Source organism: Mytilus edulis, chromosome 12, assembly GCF_963676685.1.
Source record: "Mytilus edulis chromosome 12, xbMytEdul2.2, whole genome shotgun sequence".
NCBI lineage: Eukaryota > Metazoa > Mollusca > Bivalvia > Mytilida > Mytilidae > Mytilus > Mytilus edulis.
Genome location: NC_092355.1, coordinates 16,436,766 through 16,453,451, shown reverse-complemented (window position 1 = coordinate 16,453,451; position 16,686 = coordinate 16,436,766). Strand labels below are relative to the sequence as shown.

The 16,686-nt window shown below is 32.1% G+C and overlaps 1 protein-coding gene and 1 long non-coding RNA gene across 2 annotated transcripts; one reads left to right on the top strand and one right to left on the bottom strand.

The window, feature by feature from the left end:
* The first annotated feature begins 4,414 nt into the window (after positions 1 to 4,414).
* On the top strand, positions 4,415 to 6,930 carry LOC139499224 (uncharacterized). Its single transcript, XR_011658154.1, has 3 exons — positions 4,415 to 4,700; positions 5,009 to 5,038; positions 6,541 to 6,930. It is a non-coding gene; the product is annotated as an uncharacterized lncRNA (long non-coding RNA).
* A 4,767-nt stretch (positions 6,931 to 11,697) lies between these two features.
* LOC139497316 (uncharacterized) lies at positions 11,698 to 15,300 on the bottom strand. Its single transcript, XM_071285506.1, has 5 exons — positions 15,184 to 15,300; positions 14,181 to 14,290; positions 13,517 to 13,627; positions 12,818 to 12,958; positions 11,698 to 11,960 (listed from the first exon to the last, which is right to left on the bottom strand). The coding sequence occupies exons 1-5, from the start codon at positions 15,289 to 15,291 to the stop codon at positions 11,798 to 11,800; spliced, it is 633 nt and encodes a 210-aa protein (XP_071141607.1). The 5' UTR covers positions 15,292 to 15,300; the 3' UTR covers positions 11,698 to 11,797.
* Positions 15,301 to 16,686: the final 1,386 nt, after the last annotated feature.

Genomic DNA, 16,686 nt, shown 5'->3' with positions numbered 1-16,686 from the left:
CCTTTTATAGCTTATCATACGGTAAATGTTTTGCCAGTTGTCGAAGATCGTGTTAATTATAATTGCAGATTAATCCTTACACCGGACAATTGATTGGTCGATTGATCGTTGCGTCCAGTGGCAAATATTTCATGAATGGTCAGGCCGAGAAAAAATCAACAACAATTATATAAGGTAGGCCCTGCGATATAATGGTCGATCGTAATAAAGGGCAGTATCTGGACTTTTACTTGACCACAGCTGTCATTCGGTAGAAAAATCGTCGTGAAAGAATACAGTTACGGTGGTCAATAGAAAAAAAATATAATTCAACTGCAAAACCTTGGGTTGAGTTCAATGTCGTAGCAGCTACGTAGATTTTGACTATTGAACGTGTAGCTATAGACTAGTTGTTACTTAAAAATTGAATGCTTCTTTTTGTAAATTTATTGGGTTGTAAAAGCGTTGACCGAAGTACATTTTGTATGAAGCGCAGAAGCGCTTCATTCTAAAAATGTACGCACGGTCAACGCTTTTACAACCCTATAAAGTTACAAAAAGAAGCATTCAATACTTATAATTACATTTTTTAGCTATGATTATGAAAACACGAATTTTATATATTTTATTATTTAATTCACCTGTGCACTTTATTGTTGGAGCACGTGTTATCATGAATGAAAAGTTGTATTGAGCAATGCAACTGCTTACGGAATAACACGAGATGTGCAGTTAGCCAATCAGAATAAAATATTATAATGAAACATACATCTAATGTAATTATATAGATATTGATAGCAGCTAACGATATTGAATATATAACATTGGTAAATTCACATTCAATTTGTATTATCAAAAGGCGGAATAATCATAAGAAAGAAAATATGTCTTTGCCACTAATTTAATGATATACTGTACAAAAAGGTCATGAAAAGTGTTATACTTTTGAAGAAAACTCAAAAGGCAACTCACAACCATATGCGAATCAATAATTAATGAAACCCTATAAGTCTTGGATCTACAATGGTCACGTTCCATTAATCATGATATATTTAAAACTAAATAGTTTGTTTTTCAGATGGTACATGCACTCGGTAAACTGAAAATAGTGTTAAAACAGTGGAGATCATTTAAAAAGAGAAAAAAACGTGTGAAAGGGTGACGGGTGTTTTTTTTTTTATCGTCAGAGAGCAGTTCAATTTTTCTAGTTTCATCTTTTGGCACTTAAAAATTTGTTTTCCTAACTATATGTATCTTGTTTAACAATGTATCTATTGGTTTTTTTAATCAAATCAAGATATACAATATTCATCTCTGGAGGACATATACTTTATATAGTTGTCACACTCATCCATTGAAAACTGACAATGTCATTTCAAACAAGGAATGTTGACGAAAAGACAAACAACGGTGCAAAAAAGACAACATCGAAAACTTAAGACTATGCAATACGAAGCACACCTAAAACTGGATCTCAGGTGCCCTATAGAAGGGTAAACAGATCCTGCTCCACGTGACGCTCATGTAAGTAAACCTACGGTGATGAGTCAAATTAGGTATGTCAAATTAGAGGAAGAGGAAAGAATTGTGGTGAAAACAATTATGGAACATGTCCGTCGGAATCTGTGAAACCGTCAACCAACTCGAAATAGCGCTCTTAAACTTTTCGAAGGGATGCTTGTTATTTCACCACTTGGATCTCTTAGTTGAATAGCTTCCGTCTAAGTAGCAACCTAATTCAAGAAATCTGTGATAGGATCGAAATGCAAGTCGGAAATATTGTAGTAACTGGAGATACCGGTATTAACTCCATTTGCAGGTTTTACTTGAATTTTGCTACATAGAAATGGAAAGCCTTCAACTGGGAAGCTGAAATAATCTCCTATGAAGGAATGTTCTCAACCAACAATGTATGTTGCTGTCGATGAATTTGAACGACAAAAATTGTACCTTTTTAACGATAATGTGTGAGCCTCTTGGTTTTTTTCCCAACCCAGAGGTATGGGGTCGCTGGGGGCCTTCAGATCACTCGCTGAAGTTCGTGCGTACACTTAAGAATGGCCTTGCTACGCCACTGAACGCTGAATAGTTGGGTATGCAGCATATAAAAACAATGTATGTACCGTGCAATTGATTTATCATGATAATAAATGTGGTTATTTAGCAAATGATATTAACAATATGCGTCTCTATATCTGTAACAATTTCTGTTAGAAAGGGTGACACAAATATTGAACTACACAAAGAAAACGATGAAAACCCAATCGATATTATTAATTGCGTTGGTATTAGAGAAAAGGAAACTCATGAACTTGGATAGCTATAAGTGGCACTGAATAATATGCTTATGCATATGGAAATAAGGAAATAGACGAACGGATCCGTCTGTTGGATCCACCTTTAAACTCTGCCTCGGAAATGGGGGTCGAAAAAAATAGGCAGTGGCTATTTTGCCGGTTTTATTTAAAATATCTTAATTCAAGCCTGAAAAAGAGCTTATTTCTATAGAAATGGATATTTTACCTGCAACAGCAATATAGTGAATGTGTTGTCGGCGCTGGAAAATAGAAATTTTCAAAATATGAAATATTATGTTATTTCGCTAGCATTAGGTAATCTATTTTGTTTACCATATGCAATTCAAATAACTGACTATTATTTTTAAAGTTTATTGATTTAAGAAGATAAGAAGAACATAAGAAAAACTTTTATTTTGATTCGGCATAAGTACAAATAAGCAACACAAGCTCTAAGGAGCTTTTTGATTTAAACATTTTTGATTTTTGAAGCTATGTGATTGACTTTGTTATAGACAATAGACAATAGACAATATTTATTAGCACAAACACATTTACATTACAGTGTTATAGCGGACTGCAATTTAATAAAATTGAAATTAAGATTTTTAATAATATTTTGTATATAGGTATCCCTCAATGATGTATAGCATGGACAGATTGAGAAGAAATGGTATTCATCCTCAATTTCTTGTCTGTTACAGGATAAGCAAATGCGTTTACTTCTTTCAATGTTGGTATAACGCCCTCTTTCAATTGCTAGGGAATGGGCACTTAGTTTAAATTTACTGAAAACTGATCCAGAACTTTTTGTAAGGGGGCCCGCTGATTGACCTAAAGGGGGAGGGGCGCTCCAGTCACGCATCAGTGATTCCCTATATAAAAAAGTATTCAATTCTTAAATAAAGACCGAACAACACGAACCCCACCAAAAACTGGGTTTGATCACAGGTTTTCATGAAGTGCTAAAAAAATATGGCACATGTCGTGTTGCTCACGTAAGTATAAAACTGGTGATAAGTCTAATGCCAAATGCAACATTCGGGGGTAAAAATGGACGGCATTGTAATAACGACAATTGGGACAATGTTTCTTGTGCTAAAGATGTCTAGGCAAAACTGACCCCCGTGTGGCACCTATCGTGTTGTTCATGTTAGTATTAATACACATAAAAACAAACAAAAACATACCAAATATCACGTTTCTTGAGCATGAAATATGAGGAATTACAAGCAAGGTATACAGGGTTTCCCATATTTGATTACTCAAAACAGTATACTGCTTTAATCTTTACAAAACAAATCAGTTATTTAAAAAATATTAGAAAGTCATGCATTAGTTATAATGGTTATATCACTTTTACATATTAACTCTCAAATAGATACGTCACTTTAAGTATACCACAATGCAATTGAACTCACGGTGTGTACTCCGAATTTTTTACCTGTGCACTCAATAGATATGTATTGAGTAAAGATGTATCATGTTTATGCTACTCGCTTTATTATTTTTAAATTGACTTCTTCTTCTTCATTAGCCCGGATTTTTACATTCAAATAAACTAGTATTAATACATTGGATCAAAAATGTTGAACATGGAGAAAAATATAACTTATATATACCCAAGTCTTACAAAGTGCAGCACAAGAAAACAACTTTTGAATTACGAAATTGGTCTGTAATGAATTTTACTTTTAATCCTTTCATCTGTATACATGTCTTATAGGGAAAGTTCAATGAACAAATATGGGACAACCAAAAATATGTAAATCTTATCTCAAAGTATTATCCAATGTCAATCTGTTATTTGCTTAATAAATTAACGAGTTAATGCTAAGGCGTACATTGTGATATATTGCTGTTGCTTTCGTTTTTTTTAGTGGGGAATGGTAGTCGTCGGGGCTGTTTATTTACTTATTTGTCCATTCTAGTGTATTTCTATGTTCTCTGTAAATATATTCTAAATGCAATTTTTAAACTCACACTCCCAGTTTCAGCTTGGAGCCTCGTATTATACATTGGTCAACAGAACTTGCGTTACCAGTGTGTTGAAGTCACGTGTAAGAAAATAGAATATGCGTTACCAGTTTGTCGAAGTCACGTATTAGAAGGAAAACATTTTTCGGTTGACGTGTATATAAGAGAGGCGATGTAACAAAGGTAATTATAACGCGTCTAGTTTTTATAGGTAAGGATCAGAAGCTTGACACAATGAAGTTCGTGTTTATATTCATCACTGTGTGTATTGTGTCTGCATTTGGCGGGAGTGTGGAGTTTGAATCCTCTCCTTCTGTAGTCGATGATATAAAGAACGAGGTCGAGGCTCCAAAATCAGCAGAAACCAAGTTGAAGTCAAAAGATGATTTGGAGACTGAGTTTAATTTCAGGCTCTGAAATCAGAAATATCCGATTTGGAGACAGAAGGTAAGTGTATTGTTCGTTGAACTCAGACACACTTTTTAACATGCATCGTGTTATTTGTCATTTTATCGTTCTATTGCAAAGGTCGTTAACTCTCAATGTGTGTTCACGTGTAAATGTTTGTCATAAAAAAATTTCAGTTAGGTATTATGATTATTTCGGTTTTTTATTAATATATTTATATATGTATGTGTGGTTGAGTTGTATAACAATACATTATTATGTGTTCTCCTTCGTTCAATTTGATGTAATGCTTTAATATCGTAACATAATATGTGCAATTAAAACTGTATTCTTCCAATTTATTTCAGTCCGACACCGACATTACCGCCGCCATGGTTGTAAGTATTTATTTATGATGTTTATTTGCATTTAAAGTATACTTAAGGTGTATTTGGGATAGGGGTATTAAATAAGATACAAAGAATGTTTCTAATGTAGATTTTAACATGCCTTTTTCCATAATATAACAAAAAGTATGGTTCACCACATTTATTTTTTCATGCTACAGGTTGTGCAAAATAGTCAGATTTTGTATAAAATATGCATGGAAAATCCAATTATGTGTGATAAAAAGAAAACTTCACCATACATATTAAGAAAAAGTGTAAAAACATTAAGAAATAATTCATGGAAGCAATAGATTTGTTGGAAATTACCACACGGCCTGTGTCGATATCTTCGAATGTATCCTGAGCATTAAAATTAACAAATATCATACCAGTGAGAGGTTTAAGTAGCTATCAAATTTGGTTTAATCCATTTTTTACATAAGAAATGCCAGTACCAAGTCAGGAATATGACAGTTGTTGTCCATTCGTTTGATGTGTTTTAGCTTTTGTTTTTTATTTGATCAAGGACTTTCTGTTTGAATTTTCCTCGGAGTTCAGTATGTTTTTGATTGAACTTTTTGATAAGATAGTGAGGCATAAAAAAGATTGAGAAAGTATATTTAGAAAAAAATAAAACAGATCTGTCGTTTGGTACATCTTCACATTATATAATTAACATGATTAATGTCAAACTCTAAACATGCTAAAAGCCATTTTATAAACTCCTAAGTCATTTCAAACAATCTGCAAAAATATTTTGAGGAATTATATTCAACTAGTGCTGTTTATGAGATGGTGATTTTTAAACATTATAAAGATCTACTAATTGCTACCATGAATGGCGATTATTCTCGTCTCACTAGACGATTATTCTCGTCTAACATGGCGATTATTCTCGGTTCACATGACGATTATTCTCGTCTCACATGACGATTATTCTCGTCTCACCGGACGATTATTCTCGTCTCACATGGCGATTATTCTCGTCTCACATGACGATTATTCTCATTTTACAGGACGATTATTCTCGTCTTACATGACGATTATTCTCGTCTCACATGACATCAATTATCGTCTCACATAACGATTACTCTCGTTTCACATGACGATAGTTCTCATCTCACATGACATCAATTTTGTCTCACATGACATTAATTTTCGTTTCACATGACATTAATTCTCGTCTAACATATGACATGCATTCATTCTCGTCTCACATGACATCAATTCTCGTCTCACATATGACATTAATTCTCGTCTCACACGACATTAATTCTCGTCTCACATTACGATCATTTCTCGTCTCAAATGACATTCATTCTCGTCTCACATTACGATTATTTCTCGTTTCATAGGACGATTATGCTCGTCTCAGATGAAGATAATTCTCGTCTCACATGAAGATGATTCACTTTAATATATTTTTAGAATTAGTAGTTACTGTTGTATTGGCTGAGGTCAATGAAATGTGGTTTTTCACTTTGATAAGTATTTAATTTTACTGCTTGTAGGCATTTCTGGAACTGCACAGCTTGGGTATTCGAGTAGACGAAACAAACATCGAATTATGTACATACCATTTCGTAGACCTTTCCACAGGACACCTGCTTTAGTAGTTGGAATGACCTCACTGGATACCTACAGGGGGAAAAATGTGAGGATAAAAGCGACAGTATATCATCTTTCTGGACATGGATTCATGTTTAAAATTGTATCTTGGGGCGGCTCGATTACCTACGAAGTTGCCTACTCGTGGATGGCGTGTCCCAGGTAGATCTACAAAGAATCAGATTTGTACCTATTTCTCTATGCGTGTATTCAAATGGTGACTTTCTACAAACTCCTTGTTTTTATTTTATTATTTCTTTAAAATAATAAAGCTTTACTCAAATACTTTTAAATTTTGTTAATCAATTACTATCGGAAGACAACATATTGAATATTACAAACAAACACATGACGCAAGCGATTTGTATTTTGCGAATTTCGCTAAAAAAAACCCAACGTAAATATAAATTGTTGAAATATAGAAAACTTTAATCTTTCTTGATTTCAAAACATCAAGTAAATTTGAAGATTGCAAAATAAAATCGTCGCTAAGTGGTCTATGAACAGTTAACATGAAATGAGGTATGCACAACAGTATGCAGAGTTTATCATCTAATTATCATTTTATCGCTTTGGACCTGAGTAATGCCGTACTTTTTTTGAATTTTGTGTTCGTAAATAAAGAAATGAAACTGACCATACTGTTGATTTAGTTACTTTCGTAGGTACCAATTTTCGTTGATGCAGGAAAACTTGCATATTCGTTGATATTTAATTTAGTGATTTTGCCAAAGTCTGTATATAAGTCGTAACAAATTTGTTATTCGTTGAACATTTAATTTCGTTGTTCACCTAAACCAACGAAATCAACGAAAATTGGTATCCAACGAATAATAATAATGAATCCAAAGTATAAGAATTTGGCTACTTTTCAATATCACTTTATGTCATGTAGTCACCTATGTTTCTACTTGATCGTCCTTGCCTTTAAAAATCTTTAAGATTTAAGATTCCTAAATGAGATATATCTAACAGTGTTTGTTATTTTTTTTTATTACCAGTTTGAAGGGATCTGCTCGTTAAACAAAGTTTCAGATATTTAAATTCAAATCCATGTTTTTCTATTGATTGGTAATTTACTTTTGTTGATAAGTCAAGAACTATAATTATTAGCACCGCACAAGTACCCCATAGAAATGCATTTGACAGAAATACGCATGTGTAACCTATTAGATGCACTGTGCACTGATACAAAATTATCAAAGGGGGAAAGTGGAAGGTAAATAAACTCAACCTATCTAGAAGAACTAAAAAGAAATATGTTACTTTAGGCTGGAGAACTTTCTATTTGCAAACGTTATTTTTTAGTTAAAACATATTTTATTTGCCTAAATATGCAAAAGGGATTAGACACAATTTATTCAAACTTATATACTAGTAGTTCTTTATACGTTAAATATAAATTCATATGGTAAAACAAACCATTATAGGTCAAGGTACGGTCTTCAACAAGGAGCATAGGCTCACACCAAACAGCAAGCTATAAAGTCCTAAAAAATTACTAGTGTAAACCATTCAAAAGGGAACCCCAACGTTCTAATCTATAAAAAAAAACGAGAAACACTTATGAACCACGTAAACAAACGACAACCACTGAACATCAGATTCCTGACTTAGGACAGGTGCAAACAATTGCAGCGGGATTAAACTTTTTAATGGTAGAAAATCTTCTCTCTTTTCTGAAACAGTAGTATAACATCACAACATAGAAAGATAAGTCTGTACAAAATCAAAATCAATCGCGGAGTCAACCTTTTTTTGGAATGACAGTCCTCTGTACCGAAGCTCTATCTACTGCGGAGTGGTCCCTTTTTGCAGGTGGGGAAGAAACAGACGGTGAATTATCTTCTGGGTTGGGTTCTAAATGGTTACATGATATGAACCATTCAGACTTGGGCATACTAACATGATATGACCAATCAGAATTGGGTTCACGTACATGATATGAACCAATCAGAATTGGGTATACTTGCATGATATGAACCAATCAAAATTGGGTTAACTTACATGATATTAACCAATCAGAATTGGCTTTACTTACATGATTTGAACCAATCAGTTTGTAATGTTTATTACGTAGAGTACCTAAAAATTGTTTTACATGGATTTCGTTTTTTTCCTAATAGAGCTGATCAGTATTAAGATTATTATTGCACCCTTGTAGATCTAATGTTCGAAACTTTGTCAGATCAATTAATGTACAGCTAAAAAGACAATAACTCAGTATTTGGAATGATATATGCCGAAACTGTTGACTTTTCTGCAGTTTATAGGTTTTACCTAGTTGTTTAAAGGGGTTTTCAGATTAGCTCTTGTCTCCTTTTGATTGAAAAAGACATTTTAAAAACTTAGTAGTTATAATCATGTTCAGTGAACAGTTGCACCTAATCTGAAACGGAATATTTGTATTCGTTTGAACCGAAATTAATTGATGCATAGTTTTATAGTTAAAAGCGTAACACTCGCATTGGCAAGGGTATAGATGGCTTAATTTATATTTGTCGTTCCGTTGCCAATGTGTTATGCACACCCCGACGAGAACATAATGATTTGATGTAAAGACGAACCATACTTTGTGAACTAGACTGACATGCTGAGCATGATTCTTAATGTCATGTTTACCCAGTAACATGAAATTTTGGAAATACTAAGGCTTTCTACCTCTGGAATAGATTATTTTAGCTGTTTTTGGCAAAAAATTTCGGAATTTTGGTCCTCAATGCTCTTCAACTTAGTACTTTATTTGGCCTTTTCAACTGTTTTGGATTCGAGCGTCACTGATGAGTCTTTTGTAGACGAAACGCGCGTCTTGCGTAAATACAATATTTAATCCTGGTATCTATGATGAGTTTATTGACAAAAAGAAATATTTCACTACTGAATTTATCCTTCCGACAATGTCTTTTCTTTTAAAATCATAAACAAAATGCAAACATAAATTTTGCATACATTAGTATAAAAGTCAAGTATGATAATAATGCTCAATATAAATTGATAATAATAAATGTTATGACATAATCAGTTTTCAATATATTTTTTTAACAGGCTGACAGACCAAGTCGTTCAAATCATTTAATGTTATTGTCAAGTTTAGGATTAGTGATAACCAATTTAGAAAAAGCTCACCAATATGTTGAAAATAATAAATAAAGTCTTTCTTCCGTGAAAAAGCAAATTATTTTTTTGCCGTTAGAATGGTCATCATTTATTCCATATTTCTTTAAATTACGGTAATACAATCCGCAATTTAAAAATTTCATATTGCTCAGTATTTCTTATTCCAAGTAGTTTGTGTTGACTTTATAGGGTATAAATGCATACATTGCATTCCATTGCAATTATTTTTGTTGTTGGGATTTGTTGTCATTTCGCGTCGGCTGATAAGTTTAAAATGTACCCTTAGTATCTCCCATTCTTTTTCCCACCTAATTTGTATATCTATAAGGGTCGTTTGAGACGTAGTTATCATGATGTTTTTAGGAAACACCATTATATGCTTTGATCGCACATGTTGTAACCTTTTTTTATAACTAGAAAATTTTGTGCAATATCTATTTTGGGTCCATTGACCTACACTTTACATCTTCGTTCATTTCTATTAATGAATAAATGTAACAGTAGTATAATGCTGTTAAAAAGTCATAAAAAAGTGGCGAAAGATACCAGAGGGACAATAAAACTCATAGATCGAAAATAAATTAAAAATGCAATGGTTAAAAAAGAACAAGACAGACAAACAATAAAATCCAACACACAACATATAAAAACTAAAGACTAACCAACACGAACCACACCAAAAACTGGGTTCATCTCAGGTGCTTATGATTGGTAAAAGTCATTCCATGAGAAAACCATATGTATTTATAAAGCTCTAAATCGCAACGGATTATGACAAATTGTCTTTATATTCCACTGAGACTATCTCTGTATTACCTCTACTCCATGACTAAATATAACTAAAACACAAATATAAATCTGCCGACAGCCCGTTGAACGTGATAGACGCCGTATTTAATTTGTATCTCAAATAATTATCAGCAGTACACATTTTAACAATTATTAAAATTTCAAATATCAATGTATCCACAGTGTATTCGCTTAAATTTCTGAATGTTTACCCTTCATAGATAGTCAAGGCCGTCCAGGAAAAACCAACAATCGTTCACATGATATATGAATATGAATGGAAACCTGTATCCGTGCTAATGCTCGAGCCTATCTCCGGATAAAAGTGGCGGACCACACCTTTAATTAGCAAATACATATACGAATAAATAAAAACAACTTTAATTGCAATCAGCAATTAAAAATAAAGGAGCTTACTATGTTGAACGACGGCTAGAAAGTGAAGTGCTTCAATAACAGCAATATATCGTAACACAAAATTCGAATTCTGATTGGTCAATTTTGTCACGCCTGATGAATATTTATGAAAACGTAACGACAATACAATATTTTCCCGCTTTACTATACGAACCGCGGGGAAATCCAAATATCTGCAATATCCAATAAATTATTCATTGGACTGATAAAAATACCATGACAATACTTTGCATGATTTAATAACGTATTCTCATTGTCAATAAAGAAATAAATTTGACAGACCAAAACAATGTTTCTGATAAATAAAAAAAATAACGTCACTTCATTGGTTCAATTTCAAAATGTTTTAACTATTTAAATTGCAAAATGTTGGTGTACTATTTTGAAAATATTACCCAGTATGCATCAGATTCTGAAATGGCGAATTTGTGATACTTAATATCAATGTTGTGTTGTTTTGCTTCTCCACTGCAGTTTGTTTTTTTTGTGTAATTATTGTGCTTTGATTTTTCATCTGCTCATGTTTTGTCAATTAAGAAGGTACTGTCGAATATATATTTACTAAGATTAAAATCGAAGTTTTACATTTGATTATACATAGTGTTCTTTATGATGGTCATTGTCGGGTTGGCTTTCCACCGTTCTGCAAGCTTCATATAACGTCTGCCAGGACACTATTTAATGAGTTAAAAATCAAATATTCACTGCATTCGACATTCAAGTAATAATTAAAAGTCTTATTATATTAAGATTTTATTTTCTATTCAACATTTGTAATTGATACATGATTATCAATTGTTCGATCAAAATTGTTTTCTGTCTCTGTCTCTCTTTCTCTCAACATTTAAATCTTTGACATTCACAGCACTGCGGCAATTTAAACCATCTGCGACCGAATCCTTTTCCTGGACAATAGGTCCAAGCTACGTATCCCTTGTAGTTCGATGGTGTACAACGGTAGTTTTTAGCAAGACACGGTAGGCCTACGCATGATTTTGTTCTACAAATATACAATAAAAAATAATGTAAATTACGTTTTATTTCCGTGGGGAATTGATGCCGATATATATAAGAAAATACAAAAACACATGATAGGGTTCATTTCAAATAGCTTAAACTTCTTAGTTATAAATCTTTTATCTGTACAAGTTTATTCAATCAACAAATTGAAACGATATTTGTTGAGTTATTCCATTGCGCAGTTCAAACAATATATTCTGAGGTTTTATTTGCTTGTAAAATACGGGCAGTATTTAGATTTAAAAGTAATTCAAACGCGGGGTATAAAGACTGACACCAGTTGTTTGTCTAGATATACACCGGTTGTCTTCTCCTGCATGAAAACCTTTAAATAAAATGTCCATCATATTTGTATTACTAGATTTAGTTCACTTGACTGGGCGGGGTTTAAGAAGTTAGCTTATTTAAGAACAGTCCATCTATAGACAGGAGTTTTAGGAAAAACTCCTCATTAATGAAGTGTTCAGTTATTCGTCCCATATCATACACTCAGTTCATTTGTATATGAGTTTGGTGACACTGACAGGCGATTAGAATTCAATATCAATTAAAACGGCAATCATCCTGATCGCACACATCTTCAAATATACTGTCCTTATGCAATTAAAACATAAGCTCCGTCCGATCAGTTGAAATAACATTGGTAATACTTATGATGCGCAAACAGCGTATGAACTCGGAGTATTTTAATAAAATGTCTATCTTATTTGTTCTTACGCGCAAACAGCGTATGAGAGAGGAGTATTTAAATAAAATTTCTTTCATATTTGTACTTTTTCGCAAACAGTTTATGACAGCGGAGTGTTTTGATAAATTTTCTACCATATTTGTACTTACGAGCACACAGCGTATGAGAGTGGGGTATTCCACCATCTATTGAGAATCCAACACTTTCCTAGAGTACTGCTTAGAAAATGCCACCCTCTTGGATAGACTGTGACAAATGTGTGAGGGCAAAGGGATGATGAAAATTGCGAACTGAAAAATAAATATGTCTCTTAGCAATAATTTGATTCGCTCTTTGTAATGAAACATACAGCATGAATAAACGATAAACTGACATTCTACTTATGATAACGAAACACTAACACAAGTGAATTACAGGTCTCACATACAATTATTGTAATTAAAAATGTTCTTGTTTTAGGTCATACCTCCTTTAAATGATATAATCTTAATTGTTGACTATTTCACTTTTGATTGTTTCATTTACATACACTACGACACAGTCAAAGTATAAGTCTTTGACCTATTTAGCTATAGTTTATCGGATTTCAGAGTAGCGGTTTATATACAGTTTGATGCAATGAAGCTCACTTTCAAATATACTGTATCCTCCCCAGTTCCTGTCTACGTTGCTTAGCAGGTGAATTGCTTTTATTTTGTCTCTTTTTGGTAAGAATATACTTGACAATTATTCATGAAATCGAAACCATATTAGGTGAGAAAGAAATGATGAATAAGAAAACTAGTGATGAATGAAAGATGAAATAAAAATGGACAAAAAGATTGAAATGAGAAAACATCAGTACTTACACAGGCGGCAAAAAATCCAGTTTACTCAAAGTTGCCATTTCAGCGGCGTCTTTATCGATCAGTGATTTTGTGTCCCGGTCTAACTTCTCATACGCACTTTCTATTTCAGCTCTGGAAAGGGTAAAAAACGAATTAGTTTTCATTTAAAAAAAAAATTTGGATGTATCAATTTAGCATGTATGTTTGACAAATGTCTTTGTGCGTGTTTGTGAATTTAAAATAAAGGAAGCAATAGAAATTCAATGTTTGTAACGTCCAGTATTACACCTAAATGGCGTTTAATGAATGTTACAATGTATTTGTGGTCCTGTAAAGCTACAATATCATATATTTTTTTTAATACCAGAAGTTTGCTTCAATAAAAAAAAAGCTGCTTAAAGACGACATTTGCAACCACAGATGTGTTTCTGCAAAAGGTCAACCTATTTCATGAGCCGAGTCCAAAAAAATATAAATACTGTAGATACATTTGTTCGTGGGTATCAATTTTCGTGGATTGAGGAAAACTTGCATTTTTGTAGCTACTTGAATTCTCGCATTTAGTTTATTAAAATTGCAACAATATGACCCTTCCCCTCCCAAAAGATATATAATAAAAAAAAAAAAAAACGAATATCAACTTCAGAAAGATTCTTGTTGTTTTATATTGTCTTTTTTAACTTACTTTGGATAGCCCTTTTCATCTTCTAATTTTCCTTGAAATGGATCTTCAGTTTTAGCCTCTGATGCACAAATCTGACAGTTAACAACAGCAACAAAACAAAACAGAATCCCCTGTAATAAGAATTCATTATTCAATTGAAAGGCCAAAGAACTGATAAGTGCCTGAACGATTAGAAACAATAATTAGTATTCTGAATTTTCATTCTTCAATCGTTTTTAAACTTTTTTAAGAATCTGGTATTCTTAATTCCAGTTAGTATAATTAATGGTTACATTTAGAATTAATAGGAGACATTACGGCTAGATGTATTGCCTGTATAATTACGCACAATTCAATTTAATACTACAGTGAAAACATTTTGCTTTCTATCATTTATTTTCGTTCTACAGTCATACCTACATTTTTACTGCCTTAGAATCAAATGTTTTTGTGAACACAATGCCTTATACAATATATGATTTAAACAAATTTCTTCTTCGTTAACATGCATTTTTTTTTCCATTTGGATTTTAAAAAAAATAGCAATTAATATATTAATACAATTTTAACTTTTTAAGATTGCTGAGCATTAGTTACGGCTAATCAAGGAACGATACCTTTTATTATTTACTATTGAATAAGTACGTATATACGAAACCAGTTCCAATTTCAATATATTTTTGGCGTTACTTAAACTTTTTGAAATTTTGATTTGAACAAATGCAAGGTGTTGAAAAATTTCAGAGACTCGATTCATAAATTCACAAATTTTAGATTTCGATCAGGTCACAAGAAAAAAATTAAAAACAAAGTGAAAATTTATTTAGAATAATTGTTCAAATCAAGAAACTTTATTTTAAATTTAAATAATGATAAAATCAAGAAACTTTATTTTAAATAATAATAAAATCATGAGTATTTGAGAATATCTTTAGTTAATAAAGTATATATCTATTTATTTATTACAAAATCTAAGAACATGGTTAGTCATATTTTAAAGTTTAGAAAATATTCAATTACTTACCAAAATTCTTAGAACAGCCATATCTGTGATTTCTATTCTTAAATGAGTCGAGTGTTGTATGATTTGAACTTCGCGGTGCCTTGCCTTTATATCGAAGTAAGCTTCCATATCATTGGATAAACATCATCAAATGAAAACATACGGATATAATTTAAAGTTTGGTCATCGAACCATAAGAAAAGAAATCGACATTACAAAGGAGTGTAGATAATATCAGCATATAATTTAATGGATAATAAGTATGACACACGCCATAAGGCACGAACTCATATAAGGATACATACGTAGGTAAAGTGAAATTGCGGATTGTGTTTCCGTAAAAAAAACCTGGTTGTAAAACAAAGTATTGCCTCAGCAGTCTCCATAAGGAAATACATTTACATTAACCCAACCTTTTAAAAATGTGAATTGACGATCAAAGGAATTCTCAAATAAATTTACAAAACTAAGGTAAACAGGATCAATTAAAATTAAAACGAAATGTGTGTAGGATAGTGCGATTCTTTGTCACTTGATTAGCAGTTTTCACAGTACTTTCAATGAAATACATGAATTTGTGTTTTGCATATCATACTTTACTAAATAAGGAAGACACTGACATTTATTATATATTAACAAAAGGATTTTTCATTAAACAAATAGATGAAATGAATATATACATTCTCTTCAGCATTATCACGAGAATGAATTTTAAAGTCGAAAATTATTTTTTGAAACAGTTGGTAGGAGAAAAAGCTTCAAAATAAAACATACATATGTCAACTAAAATATGCTATTCATCGAAAAACAGTTGGTTGTTTTCAAACAAATAGAAAATGCATATTTTTGCTGTATGTGTGTTCGCAATGAAGTAATGCTCAATATGATTTCAACCACGGCTACAATTTTTATTATAGAATATTCACCTTGAACTATTGTGCTATCACTTCATCATTTTGTATTTGAAAATTGAATGCTTCTTTTTGTAACTTCATTGGGGTGTAAAAGCGTTGACCGAAGTACATTCTAAAAATGTGCGCATGATAATGAAAACACGAATTTTATATTTTTTTTATTTAATTCACCTGTGCGATTTATTGTGGGACCACGTGTTATGATGAATGAAAAGTTTTATTGAGTAATGCAATTGCTTAAGAAATAACATGTGATGTGCAGTTAGCCAATCAGAATAAAGTATTTTAATGAAACATTCATCTAATGTAATTATTTATATATAACAGGTGTTCATTGCTTTGATTAATCCACCATTGTCTACATACAAAAATGCCTGTACTCAGTGAGAGTTATGACAGTTGTTATCCATATATGTCATGAATTTAACTTGTTATCATTGTGAGAAAAACGCCGTTAACTATATGTGACTAGCCACTTCCAGGCTTAGAAGGGTACATTGTCTAAAATTTGCTTTTTGTATATTTATCTAGAATATTCCAAAACAAACTCTCTGTCATGTTATTATGAAATATTTGTTGTAATAGCAATGAAACGAGTCATTACGAATAT

Bases quoted from the DNA above. Each gene is read 5' to 3' on its own strand.
- LOC139497316 (XM_071285506.1), bottom strand. From the start codon at position 15,291: ATGGAAGCTTACTTCGATATAAAGGCAAGGCACCGCGAAGTTCAAATC. The intron at 13,628-14,180 runs GTAAGTTAAAAA...TACCCTTTCCAG, and splicing joins GATGAAAAGGGCTATCCAAA to AGCTGAAATAGAAAGTGCGT. The intron at 11,961-12,817 runs GTAAGTACAAAT...GTATATTTGTAG, and splicing joins CTCTCATACGCTGTGTGCTC to AACAAAATCATGCGTAGGCC.